Source organism: Salmo trutta, chromosome 21, assembly GCF_901001165.1.
Source record: "Salmo trutta chromosome 21, fSalTru1.1, whole genome shotgun sequence".
Taxonomy (NCBI): Eukaryota; Metazoa; Chordata; class Actinopteri; order Salmoniformes; family Salmonidae; genus Salmo; species Salmo trutta.
In genome coordinates this window covers 51,345,207-51,364,128 of record NC_042977.1, presented here as the reverse complement: position 1 = coordinate 51,364,128, position 18,922 = coordinate 51,345,207, and the positions used below count along the sequence as shown (strand labels likewise).

Here is an 18,922-nt window from a genome sequence, read left to right as displayed (position 1 = left end):
TATCTGCCTTAATAAGACTAGGAGAGAGAGAGACTCCCCCTCTATATCTGCCTTAATAAGACTAGAAGAGAGAGAGACTCCCCCTCTATATCTGCCTTAATAAGACTAGGAGAGAGAGAGAGACTCCCCCTCTATATCTGCCTTAATAAGACTAGGAGAGAGAGAGAGACTCCCCCTCTATATCTGCCTTAATAAGACTAGGAGAGAGAGAGAGACTCCCCCTCTATATCTGCCTTAATAAGACTAGGAGAGAGAGAGACTCCCCCTCTATATCTGCCTTAATAAGACTAGGAGAGAGAGAGACTCCCCCTCTATATCTGCCTTAATAAGACTAGGAGAGAGAGACTCCCCCTCTATATCTACCTTAATAAGACTAGGAGAGAGACTCCCCCTCTATATCTGCCTTAATAAGACTAGGAGAGAGAGAGACTCCCCCTCTATATCTGCCTTAATAAGACTAGAAGAGAGAGAGACTCCCCCTCTATATCTGCCTTAATAAGACTAGGAGAGAGAGAGACTCCCCCTCTATATCTGCCTTAATAAGACTAGGAGAGAGAGAGAGACTCCCCCTCTATATCTGCCTTAATAAGACTAGGAGAGAGAGAGAGACTCCCACTCCATATCTACCTTAATAAGACTAGGAGAGAGAGAGACTCCCCCTCTATATCTGCCTTAATAAGACTAGAAGAGAGAGAGACTCCCCCTCTATATCTGCCTTAATAAGACTAGAAGAGAGAGAGAGACTCCCACTCCATATCTACCTTAATAAGACTAGGAGAGAGAGAGACTCCCCCTCTATATCTGCCTTAATAAGACTAGGAGAGAGAGAGACTCCCACTCCATATCTACCTTAATAAGACTAGGAGAGAGAGAGACTCCCACTCCATATCTGCCTTAATAAGACTAGGAGAGAGAGAGACTCCCCCTCTATATCTGCCTTAATAAGACTAGGAGAGAGAGAGACTCCCCCTCTATATCTGCCTTAATAAGACTAGGAGAGAGAGACTCCCCCTCTATATCTGCCTTAATAAGACTAGGAGAGAGAGACTCCCCCTCTATATCTGCCTTAATAAGACTAGAAGAGAGAGAGACTCCCCCTCTATATCTGCCTTAATAAGACTAGGAGAGAGAGAGACTCCCCCTCTATATCTGCCTTAATAAGACTAGAAGAGAGAGAGAGACTCCCCCTCTATATCTGCCTTAATAAGACTAGGAGAGAGAGAGAGACTCCCACTCCATATCTACCTTAATAAGACTAGGAGAGAGAGAGAGACTCCCCCTCTATATCTGCCTTAATAAGACTAGGAGAGAGAGAGAGACTCCCACTCCATATCTACCTTAATAAGACTAGGAGAGAGAGAGACTCCCCCTCTATATCTGCCTTAATAAGACTAGGAGAGAGAGAGAGAGACTCCCACTCTATATCTGCCTTAATAAGACTAGAAGAGAGACTCCCACTCCATATCTACCTTAATAAGACTAGGAGAGAGAGAGAGACTCCCCCTCTATATCTGCCTTAATAAGACTAGGAGAGAGAGAGAGACTCCCACTCCATATCTACCTTAATAAGACTAGGAGAGAGAGAGACTCCCCTTCTATATCTGCCTTAATAAGACTAGGAGAGAGAGAGACTCCCCCTCTATATCTGCCTTAATAAGACTAGGAGAGAGAGAGAGACTCCCCCTCTATATCTGCCTTAATAAGACTAGGAGAGAGAGACTCCCACTCCATATCTGCCTTAATAAGACTAGGAGAGAGAGAGAGACTCCCCCTCTATATCTGCCTTAATAAGACTAGGAGAGAGAGAGAGACTCCCCCTCTATATCTGCCTTAATAAGACTAGGAGAGAGAGAGAGACTCCCACTCCATATCTACCTTAATAAGACTAGGAGAGAGAGAGACTCCCCCTCTATATCTGCCTTAATAAGACTAGGAGAGAGAGACTCCCACTCTATAACTACCTTAATAAGACTAGGAGAGAGAGACTCCCACTCTATAACTACCTTAATAAGACTAGGAGAGAGAGAGAGACTCCCCCTCTATATCTGCCTTAATAAGACTAGGAGAGAGACTCCCACTCTATATCTGCCTTAATAAGACTAGGAGAGAGAGACTCCCACTCCATATCTGCCTGCTCCATATCTGAGCCCTTAAAAAGCTGCTAATAAGTTGAATTAGGTCAAATTGCACTGAGAGTTTCCATGGGACATAATGACAGGATGTTCTGATGGAGATAACGCCTGCATGGAGGGACATAGTTAGAGGAGGGCAGAATACAGTAGGACAGAATACAGTAAGATAGAATACAGGAGGGCAGAATACAGGAGGGCGGAATACAGGAGGGCGGAATACAGGAGGGCGGAATACAGGAGGGCGGAATACAGGAGGGCGGAATACAGGTGGGCGGAATACAGGTGGGCGGAATACAGGTGGGCGGAATACAGGTGGGCGGAATACAGGAGTGATGCATAGTGCCAACTGTAAAGTTTGGTGGAGGAGGAATTTTTGAGTCTGAGGCTGTTTTTCATGGTTCAGGCCCCTTAGTTCCAGTGAAGGGAAATCTTAACGCTACAGCATACAATGACCTTCTAGATGATTCTGTACTTCCAACTTTGTGGCAACAGTTTAGGGAAGGCCTTTTCCAGTTTCAGCATGACAATGCCCCCATGCACAAAGCAAGGTCCATACAGAAATGGTTTGTCAAGATCAGTGTGGAAGAACTTGACTGGCCTGCAGAAAACCATGACCTCAACCCCATCGAACACCTTTGGGATGAATTGAAACCCTGACTGCGAGCCAGGCTCAATCGCCCAACATCAGTGCCCGACCTCACTAACGCTCTTGTGGCTGAATGGAAGCAAGTCCCCTGCAACAATGTTCCAACATCTAGAGGAAAGCCTTCCCAGAAGAGTGGAGGCTGTTATAGCAGCAAAGGGGGACCAACTCCATATTAATGACTTCCCAGAAGAGTGGAGGCTGTAATTGCAGCAAAGGGGGGACCAACTCCATATTAATGCGATGTTTGAGGAGCAGATGTCCACATACTTTATGTCATGGAGTGTACGGTATGTAAAACCTACATAGACAGATAATGTTATGACTAGCGTGTGGATAGAGATAACCTACTCTATAGTACCCAACAGAGATAATATGATAATGTTATGACTAGCGTGTGGATAGAGATAACCTACTCTATAGTACCCAACAGAGATAATATGATAATGTTATGACTAGCGTGTGGATAGAGATAACCTACTCTATAGCACCCTGACTGATGTGTGTCAATAACTACTCAGACAGAAGGATCAACAGACGTATTTCCACACACAGACAGGAGAATAATAAAATTAAAAACAGAGCTACAATATTTCCCAACAACATAATGGGGGATTATACTGTATTTGTATAATTTATGCAATATACCAAACCGCTGGGATGCATTCATTACGTCTTGAAGCGGAAACCGCTTACCGTTTACGAACCAAACGGAAGCTAGATCACATTATAATACATCACATCGGCTATGAAAAAGCCAACTGACCCTTACTCTTGTGTTACTGACTTGTTGCACCCTCGACAACTACTGTGATTATTATTATTTGACCCTGCTGGTCATTTATGAACATTTGAACATCTTGGCCATGTTTTGTTATAATCTCTACCCGGCACAGCCAGAAGAGGACTGGCCACCCCTCATAGCCTGGTTCCTCTCTAGGTTTCTTCCTAGGTTTTGGCCTTTCTAGGGAGTTTTTCCTAGGGAGTTTTTCCTAGCCACTGTGCTTCTACACCTGCATTGCTTGCTGTTTGGGGTTTACTGCACTTTGAGATATCAGCTGATGTAAGAAGGGCTATATAAATAAATTTGATTTGACATGAAGTCTCTCTCTCTCTCTCTGTCTGTCTCTCTGTCTCTCTCTCAGCATGGGAAACATATATTAACATTTCCCAAGCAAGTGAACTAGATAATAACAAAAGTCAAATAAACAACAAAAATTAACTGTAAACATTACACTCACAGAAGTTCCAAAATAATATGATGTCTATATGCAGTGTTGTAACGATATGCAAATAGTTAAAGTACAAAAGGGAAAATAAATCAACATAAATATGGGTTGTATTTACAATGGTGTTTGTTCTTCACTGGTTGCCCTTTTCTTGTGGCAACAGGTCACACATCTTGCTGCTGTGATGCACACTGTGGTATTTCACCCAGTAGATATGGAAGTTTATCCAAATTGGGTTTGTTTTCAAATTCTTTATGGATCTGTGTAATCTGAGGGAAATATGTTTTTTTATTTTTTTATTTAACCTTTATTTAACCAGGGAGGCTAGTTGAGAACAAGTCCTTTATTTAACCAGGTAGGCTAGTTGAGAACAAGTCCTTTATTTAACCAGGTAGGCTAGTTGAGAACAAGTTCTCATTTACAACTGTGACCTGGCCAAGATAAAGCACAGCAGTGCGACACAAACAACAACACAGAGTTACACATGGAATAAACAAACATACAATCAATAACACAATAGAAAAAAAAGAAAGTCTATATACAGTGTGTGCAAATGGCATGAGGAGGTAAGGCAATAAATAGGCCATAGTAGCAAAGTAATTACAATTTATCAGATTAACACTGGAGTGATAGACGATGGTCATACATTGGACAGGAGGTTAGGAAGTGCAGCTCAGTTTCCACCTCATTTTGTGGGCAGTGTGCACATATCCTGTCTTCTCTTGAGAGCCAGGTCTGCCTACGGCAGCCTTTCTCAATAGCAAGGCTATGCTCACTGAGTCTGTACATAGTCAAAGCTTCCTTAAGTTTGGGTCAGTCACAGTGGTCAGGTATTCTGCCACTGTGGACTCTCTGTTTAGGGCCAAATAGCATTCTAGTTTGCTCTGTTTTTTTGTGAATTCTTTCCTGTGTGTCAAGTAATTATATTTTTGTTTTCTCATAATTTGGTTGGGTCTAATTGTGTTGTTGTCCTAGGGCTCTGTGGGGTCTGTTTGTGTTTGTGAACAGAGCCTCAGGACCAGCTTGCTTAGGGGCCTCTTCTCCAGGTTCATCTCTCTGTAGGTGATGGCTTTGTTATAGAAGGTTTGGGAAACGCTTCCTTTTAGGTGGTTGTAGAATTTAACGGCTCTTTTCTGGATTTTGATAATTAGTGGGTATCGGCCTAATTCTAATCTGGATGCATTATTTGGTGTTTTACGTTGTACACTGAGGATATTTTTGCAGAATTCTGCAGAGTCTCAATTTCCTGCTTGTCCCGTTTTGTGAGTTCTTGGTTGGTGAGCGGACCCCAGACCTCACAACCATAAAGGGCAATGGGTTCTATAACTGATTCAAGTATTTTTAGCCAGATCCTAATTGGTATGTTGAATTTTATGTTCCTTTTGATGGCGTAGAAGGCCCTTCTTATCTTGTCTCTCAGATTGTTTTTTTTTGTGTGCTCCAGGGCAACGGTGTCTAGATGGAATTTGCATTCGTGGTCTTGGCAACTGGACCTTTTTTGGAACACCATGGTTTGTGTCTTACTGAGATTTTCTGTCAGTGCCCAGGTCTGTCAGGGCCCAGGTCTGTCAGGGCCCAGGTCTGTCAGGGCCCAGGTCTGACAGAATCTGTGCAGAAGATCTAGGTGCTGCTGTAAGCCCTCCTTGGTTGGTGACAGAAGCACCAGATCATCAGCAAACAGTAGACATTTGACTTCAGATTCTAGTATGGTCTCTCTCGCTCTCTCTCTTAGTAGGTCTTCTCATGCTTTTTAGTCATTCATTCCATATCAAAATTACAAATAAACCCTATTGACTTAACTTTTCTCATTTTTCAGCTTTTGGAACCAGATTACGGTGATAGATTACGGTGATAGATTACGGTGATAGATTACGGTGATAGATTACGATGCTAGATTACGGTGCTAGATTGTGGTGCTAGATTACGGTGATAGATTACGGTGATAGATTACGGTGATAGATTGCGGTGATAGATTACGGTGATGGATTGTGGTGATAGATTACGGTGATAGATTACGGTGATAGATTACGGTGATAGATTGAGGTGATAGATTGCGGTGATAGATTACGGTGATAGATTACGGTAATAGATTGCGGTGATAGATTGTGGTGATAGATTGTGGTGCTAGTTTATGACTAGACCCTCTGTGGTATTCTCCATATGCATTGTGTTGGTTTTCACACCGTTGACAGAGAGGAGTGGAATGAATGAGGCAGGGAGGAATCATGACGGCCTCTGGCCTGCTCGCCTCCCTACCTCTGAGGAAGCACAGTTCCCGCTCAGCCCAGTCAAAACTGTTCGCTGCTCTGGCACCCCAATGGTGGAACAAGCTCCCTCACGACGCCAGGACAGCGGAGTCAATCACCACCTTCCGGAGACACCTGAAACCCCACCTCTTTAAGGAATACCTGGGATAGGATAAAGTAATCCTTCTAACCCCCCCCCCCTTTAAAAGATTTAGATGCACTATTGTAAAGTGGTTGTTCCACTGGATATCATAAGGTGAATGCACCAATTTGTAAGTCGCTCTGGATAAGAGCGTCTGCTAAATGACTTAAATGTAAATGTAAATGTCATCATTGAGGTAGTGACAACAGAATGAATCATTAGGAGAAAAGAATAATTGAAATCGAACCTCCCAGTAGCAGACAGGAAGATGATCCGCTCTCGTTTCCTGTCATTTCACCTGTAGATTAATAGAATGTGATCTCACAAGATCAGGATGGTGGAACGAGGCCACAAGACCATAGAGAATATCTGTGTGCTGTAGAGCTTGTTAAAAATGATACAGAGATATTACGCTGATGTTGTATTGTGGTTGGGATGTTGAAGTAAGATAATGTTGTATTGTGGTTGGGATGTTGAAGTAAGATAATGTTGTATTGTGGTTGGGATGTTGAAGTAAGATAATGTTGTATTGTGGTTGGGATGTTGAAGTAAGATAATGTTGTATTGTGGTTGGGATGTTGAAGTAAGATAATGTTGTATTGTGGTTGGGATGTTGAAGTAAGATAATGTTGTATTGTGGTTGGGATGTTGAAGTAAGATAATGTTGTATTGTGGTTGGGATGTTGAAGTAAGAATGTTGTATTGTGGTTGGGGTGTTGAAGTAAGATAATGTTGTATTGTGGTTGGGATGTTGAAGTAAGATAATGTTGTATTGTGGTTGGGGTGTTGAAGTAAGATAATGTTGTATTGTGGTTGGGATGTTGAAGTAAGCTGTGAATTGACATACAGCTAACTGACAAGATAATGGAAACACTGAAGGAAACGAGGGATACAAAGAATATTGAAATCAGGTGCTTCCACACAGGTGAGGTTCCTGAGTTAATTAAGCAATTAACATCCCATCATGCCATGGCCGTCTCAGTCACCAGATCTCAACCCAATGAAACACTTACGGGAGATTCAGGTGCGGCGCCTGAGAAAGTGTTTTCCACCACCATCAACAAAACACCAAATGATGGGATATCTCATGGAAGAATGGTGTCTCATCCCTCCAATAGGCTTCCAGACACTTGTAGAATTTATACAAAGATGCACTGAACCTGTTCTGATTGGTGGAGGCCCAACGCCCCCTATTAAGACACTCCTTTGTTTTGTCAGCTACCTGTCGCTCTGTGATGTGGTTTACCTGGAGGATGTGAGAAAGATGGTTCACCACTGAATGGCATTGTCTTGTTGTGAGCTACAGACCTCCAATGTCTTCAGAACTGGTTCTGACCACTGTGTGTGTGTGTGTGTGTGTGTGTGTGTGTGTGTGTGTGTGTGTGTGTGTGTGTGTGTGTGTGTGTGTGTGTGTGTGTGTGTGTGTGTGTGTGTGTGTGTGTGTGTGTGTGTGTGTGTGTGTGCAGGTTGTGCGGAGGCTGAGTTGAAGAACTTCAGTCCCCACTACACACACACACCTCTCTGATTCAGAGGGGTTGTGTTAACTGGTTCTGACCACTGTGTGTGTGCAGGTCGTGCGGAGGCTGAGCTGAAGAACTTCAGTCCCCACTACAGGCAGCAGTACTTCGTAGCCTTCTTCTCTCAGCTGCAGGAGGAGGTGGAGCAACACAAAGAGACACACACACAGCTGCTTAAACAGAGGGTAGGACACGCGCACACACACACACACACACACACACACACACACACACACACACACACACACACACACACACACACACACACACACACACACACAGCTGCTTAAACAGAGGGTAGGACACGCACACACACACACACACACACACACACACACACACACACACACACACACACACACACACACACACACAGAGCTCCTTAAACAGAGGGTAGGACACACACACACACACACACACACACACACACACACACACACAGCTCCTTAAACAGAGGGTAGGACATGCATACACACACACACACACACACACACACACACACACCTCTCTGATTCAGAGGTTAAAACCTGTTAGGGACAGATGTTCCGCTAGCGGAACGCCTCACCAATATCCAATGGTAGGGCGTGGCGCGAAATACAAATACCTCAAATGCTATAACTTCAATTTCTCAAACATATGACTATTTTACACCATTTTAAAGACAAGACTCTCCTTTATCTAACCACATTGTCCGATTTCAAAAAGGTTTTACAACGAAAGCAAAACATTAGATTATGTCAGGAGAGTACCCTCCCAAAAATAATCCCACAGCCATTTTCAACGCTAGCATATATGTCACAAAAACCAAAACCACAGCTAAATGCAGCACTAACCTTTGATGATCTTCATCAGATGACACTCCTAGGACATTATGTTATACAATACATGCATGTTTTGTTCAATCAAGTTCATATTTATATCAAAAACCAGCTTTTTACATTAGCATGTGACGTTCAGAACTAGCATACCCACCTGCTCCTCCTTGCACAAAGGCGGAGGTAGCGGTCCTGCTGCTGGGTTGTTGCCCTCCTACGGCCTCCTCCACGTCTCCTGATGTACTGGCCTGTCTCCTGGTAGCGCCTCCATGCTCTGGACACTACGCTGACAGACACAGCAAACCTTCTTGCCACAGCTCGCATTGATGTGCCATCCTGGATGAGCTGCACTACCTGAGCCACTTGTGTGGGTTGTAGACTCCGTCTCATGCTACCACTAGAGTGAAAGCACCGCCAGCATTCAAAAGTGACCAAAACATCAGCCAGGAAGCATAGGAACTGAGAAGTGGTCTGTGGTCACCACCTGCAGAACCACTCCTTTATTGGGGGTGTCTTGCTAATTGCTTATAACTTCCACCTGTTGTCTATTCCATTTGCACAACCGCATGTGAAATTTATTGTCAATCATTGTTGCTTCCTAAGTGGACAGTTTGATTTCACAGAAGTGTGATTGACTTGGAGTTACATTGTGTTGTTTAAGTGTTCCCTTTATTTTTTTGAGCAGTGTAGATGGCACCATGAGGAGGAAAATGATGTGGATATATTGAAGCAACATCTCAAGACATCAGTCAGGAAGTCAAAGCTTGGTCACAAATGGGTCTTCCAAATGGACAATAACCCCAAGCATACTTCCAAAGTTGTGGCAAAATGGCTTAAGGACAACAAAGTCAAGGTATTGGAGTGGCCATCACAAAGCCCTGACCTCAATCCCATAGAAAATGTGTGGGCAGAACTGAAAAAGCATGTGGGAGGAAGGAGGCCTACAAACCTGACTCAGTTACACCAGCTCTGTCAGGAGGAACGGCCAAAATTCACCCAACTTATTGTGAGAAGCTTGTGGAAGGCTACCCAAAACATTTGACCCACGTTTGGCAATGCTACCAAATACTAATTGAGTGTATGTACACTTCTGACCCACTGGGAATGTGATGAAAGAAATAAAAGCTGAAATAAATAATTCCCTCTACTATTATTCTGACATTTCACATTCTTAAAATAAAGTGGTGATCCTAAATGACCTAAGACAGGGAATGTTTACTAGGATTAAATATCAGGAATTGTGAAAAATTGAGATTAAATGTATTTGGCTAATGTGTATGTAAACATCCGACTTCAACTGTATAAAGCCCTTCTTACATCAGCTGATATCTCAAAGTGCTGTACAGAAACCCAGCCTAAAACCCCAAACAGCAAGCAATGCAGGTGTAGAAGCACGGTGGCTAGGAAAAACTCCCTAGAAAGGCCAGAACCTAGGAAGAAACCTAGAGAGGAACCTAGAGAGGAACCTAGAGAGGAACCTAGAAAGGAACCAGGCTCTGAGGGGTGGCCAGTCCTCTTCTGGCTGTACCGGGTGGAGATTATAACAGCACATGGCCTAGATGTTCAAATGTTCATAGATGACCAGCAGGGTCAAATAATAATAATCACAGTGGTTGTCGAGGGTGCAACAGGTCAGCACCTCAGGAGTAAATGTCAGTTGGCTTTTCATAGCCAATCATTCAGAGTATCTCTACCGCTCCTGCTGTCTCTAGAGAGTTGAAAACAGCAGGTCTGGGACAGGTAGCACGTCCGGTGAACAGGTTAGGGTTCCATAGCCGCAGGCAGAACTGTTGAAACAGCTCGACCAGGTGGACTGGGGACAGCAAGGAGTCATCATGCCAGGTAGTCCTAGGGCTCAGGTCCTCCGAGAGAAAGAAAGAAAGAAAGAAAGAGAGAATTAGAGAGAGCATATTTACATTCACACAGGACACCGGATAAGACAAGAGAAATACTCCAGATATAACAGACTGACCCTAGCCCCCGACACATAAACTACTGCAGCATAAATACTGGAGGCTGAGACAGGAAGGGTCAGGAGACACTGTGGCCCCGTCCGACGATACCCCCGGACAGGGCCAACCAGGCAGGATATAACCCCACCCACTTTGCCAAAGCACAACTGCCACACCACTAGAGGGATATCTACAACCACCAACTTACCATCCTGAGACAAGGCGGAGTATAGCCCACGAAGATCTCCCCTACTGCACAAAACCAACCCACTCAAGTGACGCACCCCTCCTAGGGACGGCATGGAAGAGCACCAGTAAGCCAGTGACTCAGCCCCTGTAATAGGGTTAGAGGCAGAGAATACCAGTGGAGAGAGGGGAACCGGCTAGGCAGAGACAGCAAGGGCGGTTCGTTGCTCCAGCCTTTCCGTTCACCTTCACACCCCTGGGCCAGACTACACTCAATCACAGGACCTACTGAAGAGATGAGTCTTCAGTAAAGATTTAAAGGTTGAGACCGAGTCTGCATTCATATGGATAGACAGACCATTCCATAAAAATGGAGCTCTATAGGAGAAAGCCCTGCCTCCAGCTGTTTGCTTAGCAATTCTAGGAACAGTAGGGAGGCCTGCGTCTTGTGACCGTAGCGTACGTGTAGGTATGTACGGCAGGACCAAATCAGAAAGATAGGTAGGAGCAAGCCCATGTAATGCTTTGTAGGTTAGCAGTAAAACCTTGAAATCAGCCCTTGCCTTAACAGGAACCCAGTGTAGGGAGGCTAGCACTGGAGTAATATGATCACATTTTGGGTTTTTAGTCAAGATTCTAGCAGCCGTGTTTAGCACAAACTGAAGTTTATTTAGTGCTTTATCCGGGTAGCCGGAATGTAGAGCATTGCAGTAGTCTAACCTAGAAGTGACAAAAGTATGGATACATTTTTATGCATCATTTTTGGAAAGACAGTTTCTGATTTTTGCAATGTTATGTAGATGGAAAAAAGCTTTATGTTCGTCAAAAGAGAGATCAGGGTCCAGAGTAACGCCGAGGTCCTTCACAGTTTTATTTGAGACGACTGTACAACCATCAAGATTAATTGTCAGATTCAACAGAAGATCTCTTTGTTTCTTGGGACCTGGAACAAGCATCTCTGTTTTGTCCGAGTTTAAAAGTAGAACATTTGCAGCCATCCACTTCCTTATGTCTGAAACACAAGCTTCCAAGGAGGGAAATTTTGGGGCTTCACCATGTTTCATTGAAATATACAGTTGTGTGTCGTCCGCATGGCAGTGAAAGTTAGCATTCTGTTTCTGAATGACATCACCAAGAGGTAAAATATATAGTGAAAACAGTAGCAGTCCTAAAACGGAGCCTTGAGGAACACCAAAATGTACAGTTGATTTGTCAGAGGTCAAACCATCTACAGAGACAAACTGATATCTTTCCGACAGATAAGGTTCTTAACCAGGCCAGAACTTGTCCGTGTAGACCAATTTGGGTTTCCAATCTCTTCAAAAGAATGTGGTGATCGACGGTATCAAAAGCAGCACTAAGGTCTAGGAGCAGGAGGACAGATGCAGAGCATTATTCATGATTCATTAAGGATTATCCATAATCACGGTAGCATAGAAGTGTTTAGAAACATATTATATTCTTATTTACAATAAAAGTAACTCCAACATGACTGCAAAAGGGTCATAATGGATTGTGTAGAAATGCAGGAAATGAGGGAGGACCCCCCCAGATTATGTCCCCCCCCACTTATAAGTTGCTCCCCTGCAGAATATTCAGGGCGATCTATGTATAAAAGTTGATGGTCCCACACCAATACATCTGAGAGTCAAACTATCACTTAAATAACAGCCAACCCTCGTCAGTGTTGACATCCAATGACATGTCGTTATTCACACTGGTGTACCGGACACCGCAAGGAAAGATTGTTTTGTAAATCATTTTGACAGTAACCATCCAAAAATAAATTCCTAACCCTTTTTAATTAAGATGTACTAGGAAGCTAAGTGTTTGTTTTTTGGGATTCAGGAATGTGACTGAAAAAGTGCCTCAGATGCAGAGCCTTGGTCTGACGCCATTATTAAAGGTAATTTACCACCTTCCCAAGTGCAGTCTCAGTGCTATGATGGGGTCTAAAACCAGACTGAAGCGTTTCGTATACATTGTTTGTCTTCAGGAAGGCATGGAGTTGCTAGGCAACAGCTTTTTCAAAACATTTTGAGCAGATTTGGAGGTTCGATAGAGGCCGATTTAGTTTTTTATATTTTCTGGGTCAAGGTTTGGCTTTTTTCAAGAGAGTCTTTATTAATGCCACTTTTAGTGAGTTTGGTTCACATCCGGTGGATAGAGAGCCGTTTATTATGTTCAACATAGGAGGGCCGAGCACAGGAAGCAGCTCTTTCTGTAGTTTAGTTGGAATAGGGTCCAGTATGCAGCTTGAAGTTTTAGAGGCCATGATTATTTTCATCAATGTGTCAAGAGATATAGTATTGAAAAACTTGAGTGTCTCCCTTGATCCTAGGTCCTGGCAGAGTTGTGCAGACTCAGGACAACTGAGCTTTGGAGGAATACGCAGATTTAAAGAGGAGTCCGTAATTTGCATTCTAATGATCATGATCTTTTCGTCAAAGAAGTTCATGAATTTATCACTGTTGAAGTGAAAGCCATCCTCTCTTGGGGAATGCTGCTTTTTAGTTAGCTTTGCGACAGTATCAAAAATAAACTTTGGATTGTTCGTATTTTCCTCAATTAAGTTGGAAAAATAGGATGATTGAGCAGCAGTGAGGGCTCTTCGATACTGCACGGAACTGTCTTTCCAAGCTAGTCGGAAGACTTCCAGTTTGGTGTGGCGCCATTTCCGTTCCAATTTTCTGGAAGCTTGGTTCTGAGCTCGGGTTTTTTTGTATACCAGGGAGCTAGTTTCTTATGACAAATGTTTTTTGTTTTTAGGGGTGCAACTGCATCTAGGGTATTGCGCAAGGTTAAATTGAATTCCTCAGTTAGGTGGTTAACTGATTGTTGTCCTCTGACGTCCTTGGGTAGGCAGAGGGAGTCTGGAAGGGCATCTAGGAACCTTTGGGTTGTCTGAGAATTTATAGCACGACTTTTGATGATCCTTGGTTGGGGTCTGAGCAGATTATTTGCTGTGATTGCAAACGTAATAAAATGGTGGTTCGATAGTCCAGGATTATGAGGAAAAACATTAAGATCCACAACATTTATTCCACGGGACAAAACTAGATCCAGAGTATGACTGTGGCAGTGAGTAGGTCCAGAGACATGTTGGACAAAACCCACTGAGTCGATGATGGCTCCGAAAGCCTTTTGGAGTGGGTCTGTAGACTTTTCCATGTGAATATTAAAGTCACCAAAAATGTGAATATTATTACTGCATAGATTTCATGACTAGAAGCTGGCTGCACCCTATTTCATTGTGGAGCTAGAGGAGTTAGAGCCCTGTCTATGTTCGTAGATAAGATGAGAGCACCCCTCCAGCTAGGATGGCGTCCGGTACTCCTCAACAGGCCAGGCTTGGTCCTGTTTGTGGGTGAGTCCCAGAAAGAGAACCAATGGGAGGGGCAGAAAACAGTTTTCAACCAGCGATTGAGTTGTGAGACTCTGCTGTAGAGCTCATCACTCCCCCTAACTGGGAGGGGGCCAGAGACAATTACTCGATGCCGACACATCTTTCTAGCTGATTTACACGCTGTAGCTATGTTGCGCTTGGTGACCTCTGACTGTTTCATCCTAACATCGTTGGTGCCGACGTGGATAACAATATCCCTATACTCTCTACACTCGCCAGTTTTAGCTTTAGCCAGCACCGTCTTTAGATTAGCCTTAATGTCGGTAGCCCTACCCCCTGGTAAACAGTGTATGATCGCTGGATGATTCGTTTTAAGTCTAATACTGCGGGTAATGGAGTCACCAATGACTAGGGTTTTAGACCCTTACTTCTTTAAGGTTGCTGCCCCCATCATCGCCAAGCCTATCTCCGACCTTTTTAACCCGTCTCTCCTCTCTGGGGAGGTTCCCATTGCTTGGGAGGCAGCCACGGTTCGTCCTTTATTTAAAGGGGAGCTCAAGCTGATCCTATCTGTTATTGGCCTATATCTATTTTGCCCTGTTTATCAAAAGTGTTGGAAAAACTTGTCAATAATCAACTGACTGGCTTTCTTGATGTCTACAGTATTCTCTCTGGTATGAAATGTGGTTTCCACTCAGGTTATGGATGTGTCACTGCAACCTTAAAGGTCCTCAATGATGTCACCATTGCCCTTGATTCTAAGCAATGTTGTTCTGCTATTTTTATTGACTTGGCCAAAGCTTTTGATACGGTAGACCATTCCATTCTTGTGGGCCGGCCAAGGAGTATTGGTGTCTCTGAGGGGTCTTTGGCCTGGTTTGCTAACTACCTCTCTCAAATAGTGCAGTGTATAAAGTCAGAAAATCTCAGCCACTGCCTGTCACTAAGGGTGTACCCCAAGGCTCGATCCTAGGCCCCACGCTCTTCTCAATTTACATCAACAACATAGATCAGGCAGTAGGAAGCTCTCTCATCCATTTATATGCAGATGACACAGTCTTATACTCAGCTGACCCCTCCCCGGATTTTGTGTTAAATGCTCTACAACAAAGCTTTCTTAGTGTCCAACAAGCTATCTCTACCCTTAACCTTGTTCTGAACACCTCCATAACAAAGGTCATGTGGTTTGGTAAGAAGAATGCCCCTCTCCCAACAGGTGTGATTACTACCTCTGAGGGTTTAGAGGTTGAGGTAGTCACCTCATACAAGTACTTGGGAGTATGGCTAGACGGTACACTGTCCTTCTCTCAGCACATATCAAAGCTGCAGGCTAAAGTTAAATCCAGACTTGGTTTCCTCTATCGTAATCGCTCCTCTTTCACCCCAGCTGCCAAAGTAACCCTGACTCAGATGACCATCCTACCCATGCTAGATTACGGAGACATAATTTATCGATCGGCAGGTAAGGGTGCTCTCGAGCGGCAAGATGTTCTTTACCATTCGGACATCAGATTTGCCACCAATGTTCCTTATAGGACACATCCCTGCACTCTATTCTGTAAACTGGTCATCTCTGTATACCCGTCGCAAGACCCACTGGTTGATGCTTATTTATAAAACCCTCTTAGGCCTCACTCCCCCCTATCTGAGATATCTACTGCAGCCCTCATCCAACACCCATTCTGCCAGTCACATTCTGTTTAAGGTCCCGAAAGCACACACATCCCTGGGTCGCTCCTCTTTTCAGTTCGCTGCAGCCAGCGACTGGAACGAGCTGCAACAAACACTCAAACTGGACAGTTTTATCTCAATCTCTTCATTCAAAGACTCAATCATGGACACTCTTACTGACAGTTGTGGCTGCTTTGCGTGATGTATTGTTGTCTCTACCTTCTTGCCTTTTGTGCTGTTGTCTGTCCCCAATAATGTTTGTACCATGTTTTGTGCTGCTACCATGTTGTGTTGCTACCATGTTGTTGTCATGTTGTGTTGCTGCCTTGCTATGTTGTTGTCTTAGGTCTCTCTTTATGTAGTGTTGTGTTGTCTCTCTTGTCGTGATGTGTGTTTTGTCCTATATTTTATTTTTATTTTTAAATCCCAGCCCCCGTCCCCGTAGGAGGCCTTTTGGTAGGTCGTCATTGTAAATAAGAATTTGTTCTTAACTGACCTAGTTAAATAAAAATAAACCATTCTGCCGGAGAAAACTGCACACTTGTGCTGGTATCTAGCTAGCTACTGAAGTTAGCAAGACAAATTTGAAATAAATTGCACTAACTGGACACAAAAATGTAATTCTAAAACCAAGAAAACAATTTATAATATACCTCCTCCATCTCCTGTAATTAAAAAAGAATAATTTGAATTCTATAATATCAAAAAAATGCTCAGCTATCACTCTTCACTCATAACCTCTATCCAACAATGTCACCAAGCCTCTCAACACATGGAACCCCCATAATGCTTTGTGGCACAATCACAAGACAACTCCTTCTCTGATCCTAATTCTAAGATTGTATGGACAACATGTCAGTTCATACTGCAAAAGCTGTGATTGGTTGGAGGACGTCCTATGGAAGTGGTCATAATTACCATGTATGTCTATTGAAGAGGGTGAGGCCTACGAGCCTCCTAGGTTTTGTATTGAAGTTAATGTAGCCAGAGGAGGACGGAAGCTAGCTGTCCTCCGGCTACACCATGGTGCTAGCCCAGAAGGTGCTGTTGAAGTTACTGTAGACCATCATTGCAAAACAGTGTATTTTAATCAATTATTTGGTGACATATGAATATATTTAGTTTAGTTTTTTACACACACACACACACACACACACACACTCCACACTCACTCACCCCTCCTCCTGCATCTCTCCTATAGGATCCCCTTCGGCCAGAGGAAGTGCTGCATCAGGACACACACACACACACACACACACACACACACACTCACCCCTCCTCCTGCATCTCTCCTGTAGGAGCCCCTTAGGCCAGAGGAAGTGCTGTATCAGGACAGTGTTCTGCACTATGACGACAGTGGGAAGTGGAAGGAGAGGTTTGTGGTGATGAGAGCCAATCACAGCCTGGAGTGTCATGACAACCAGGAGGTAAACCAACACCATACCAACATACAACCGACCTTAACATAACCGTACACGACGTTACATGACTTAACATGACCGTACACGACATAACATGACTTAACATGACCGTACACGACATTACATGACTTAACATGACCGTACACGACCTTACATGACCGTACACGACATTGCATGACTTAACATGACCGTACACGACATTGCATGACTTAACATGACCGTACACGACATTGCATGACTTAACATGACCGTACACGACATTGCATGACTTAACATGACCGTACACGACATTACATGACTTAACATGACCGTACACGACATTACATGACTTAACATGACCGTACACGACGTTACATGACTTTACATGACCGTACACGACGTTACATGACTTAACATGACCGTACACGACATTGCATGACTTAACATGACCGTACACGACATTACATGACTTAACATGACCGTACACGACATTGCATCACGACATTGCATGACTTAACATGACCGTACACGACATTACATGACCGTACACGACATTACATGACTTAACATGACCGTACATGACATTACATGACCGTACACGACATTACATGACCGTACATGACATTACATGACTTAACATGACCGTACACGACATTACATGACTTAACATGACCGTACACGACATTACATGACTTAACATAACCGTACACGACATTACATGACTTAACATGACCGTACACGACATTGCATCACGACATTGCATGACTTAACATGACCGTACACGACATTACATGACTTAACATGACCGTACATGACATTACATGACCGTACATGACTTAACATGACCGTACACGACATTGCATGACCGTACATGACATTACATGACTTAACATGACCGTACACGACATTACATGACTTAACATAACCGTACACGACATTACATGACTTAACATGACCGTACACGACATTAAATAACCGTACACGACATTACATGACTTAACATAACCGTACACGGCATTACATGACTTAACATGACCGTACACGACATTACATGACTTAACATGACCGTACACGACATTGTATGACTTAACATGACCGTACACGACGTTACATGACTTAACATGACCGTACACGACATTGAATGACTTAACATGACCGTACACGACATTGCATGACTTAACATGACCCTACACGACGTTACATGACCGTACACGACATTACATGACTTAACATGACCGTACACAACATTACATGACTTAACATGACCGTACACAACATTACATGACTTAACATGACCGTACACGACATTGCATGACTTAACATGACCGTACACGACATTGCATGACTTAACATGACCGTACAGGACATTACATGACTTAACATGACCGTACACGACATTACATGACTTAACATGACCGTACACAACATTACATGACTTAACATGACCGTACACGACATTACATGACTTAACATGACCGTACACGACATTGCATGACATAACATGACCATATGTAATGGAGAATAAACCCCAGGCTGGGTGACGGATTACCTCACCTGAGACCTATAAAGAGTTGTGTTAGCTTTCTAAGGTAATGCCTTGGCTTTAGCTCAGCGGGCTAACACATAGTCAGTCACATTGATAA

The 18,922-nt window shown here is 43.6% G+C and overlaps 1 protein-coding gene across 2 annotated transcripts in view; it reads left to right on the top strand.

Annotated features, from left to right (window-relative positions):
* The window catches only part of LOC115157668 (protein Niban), a 63,824-nt gene that overhangs the window by 12,109 nt on the left and 32,793 nt on the right, over window positions 1-18,922 (top strand). For both annotated transcript variants that reach the window (XM_029706109.1, XM_029706108.1), the window contains exons 2-3: window positions 7,964-8,094; window positions 17,178-17,306. In XM_029706109.1, the coding sequence (XP_029561969.1) occupies window positions 7,964-8,094; window positions 17,178-17,306 (260 nt within the window). The remainder of the gene's footprint in view (window positions 1-7,963; window positions 8,095-17,177; window positions 17,307-18,922) is intronic.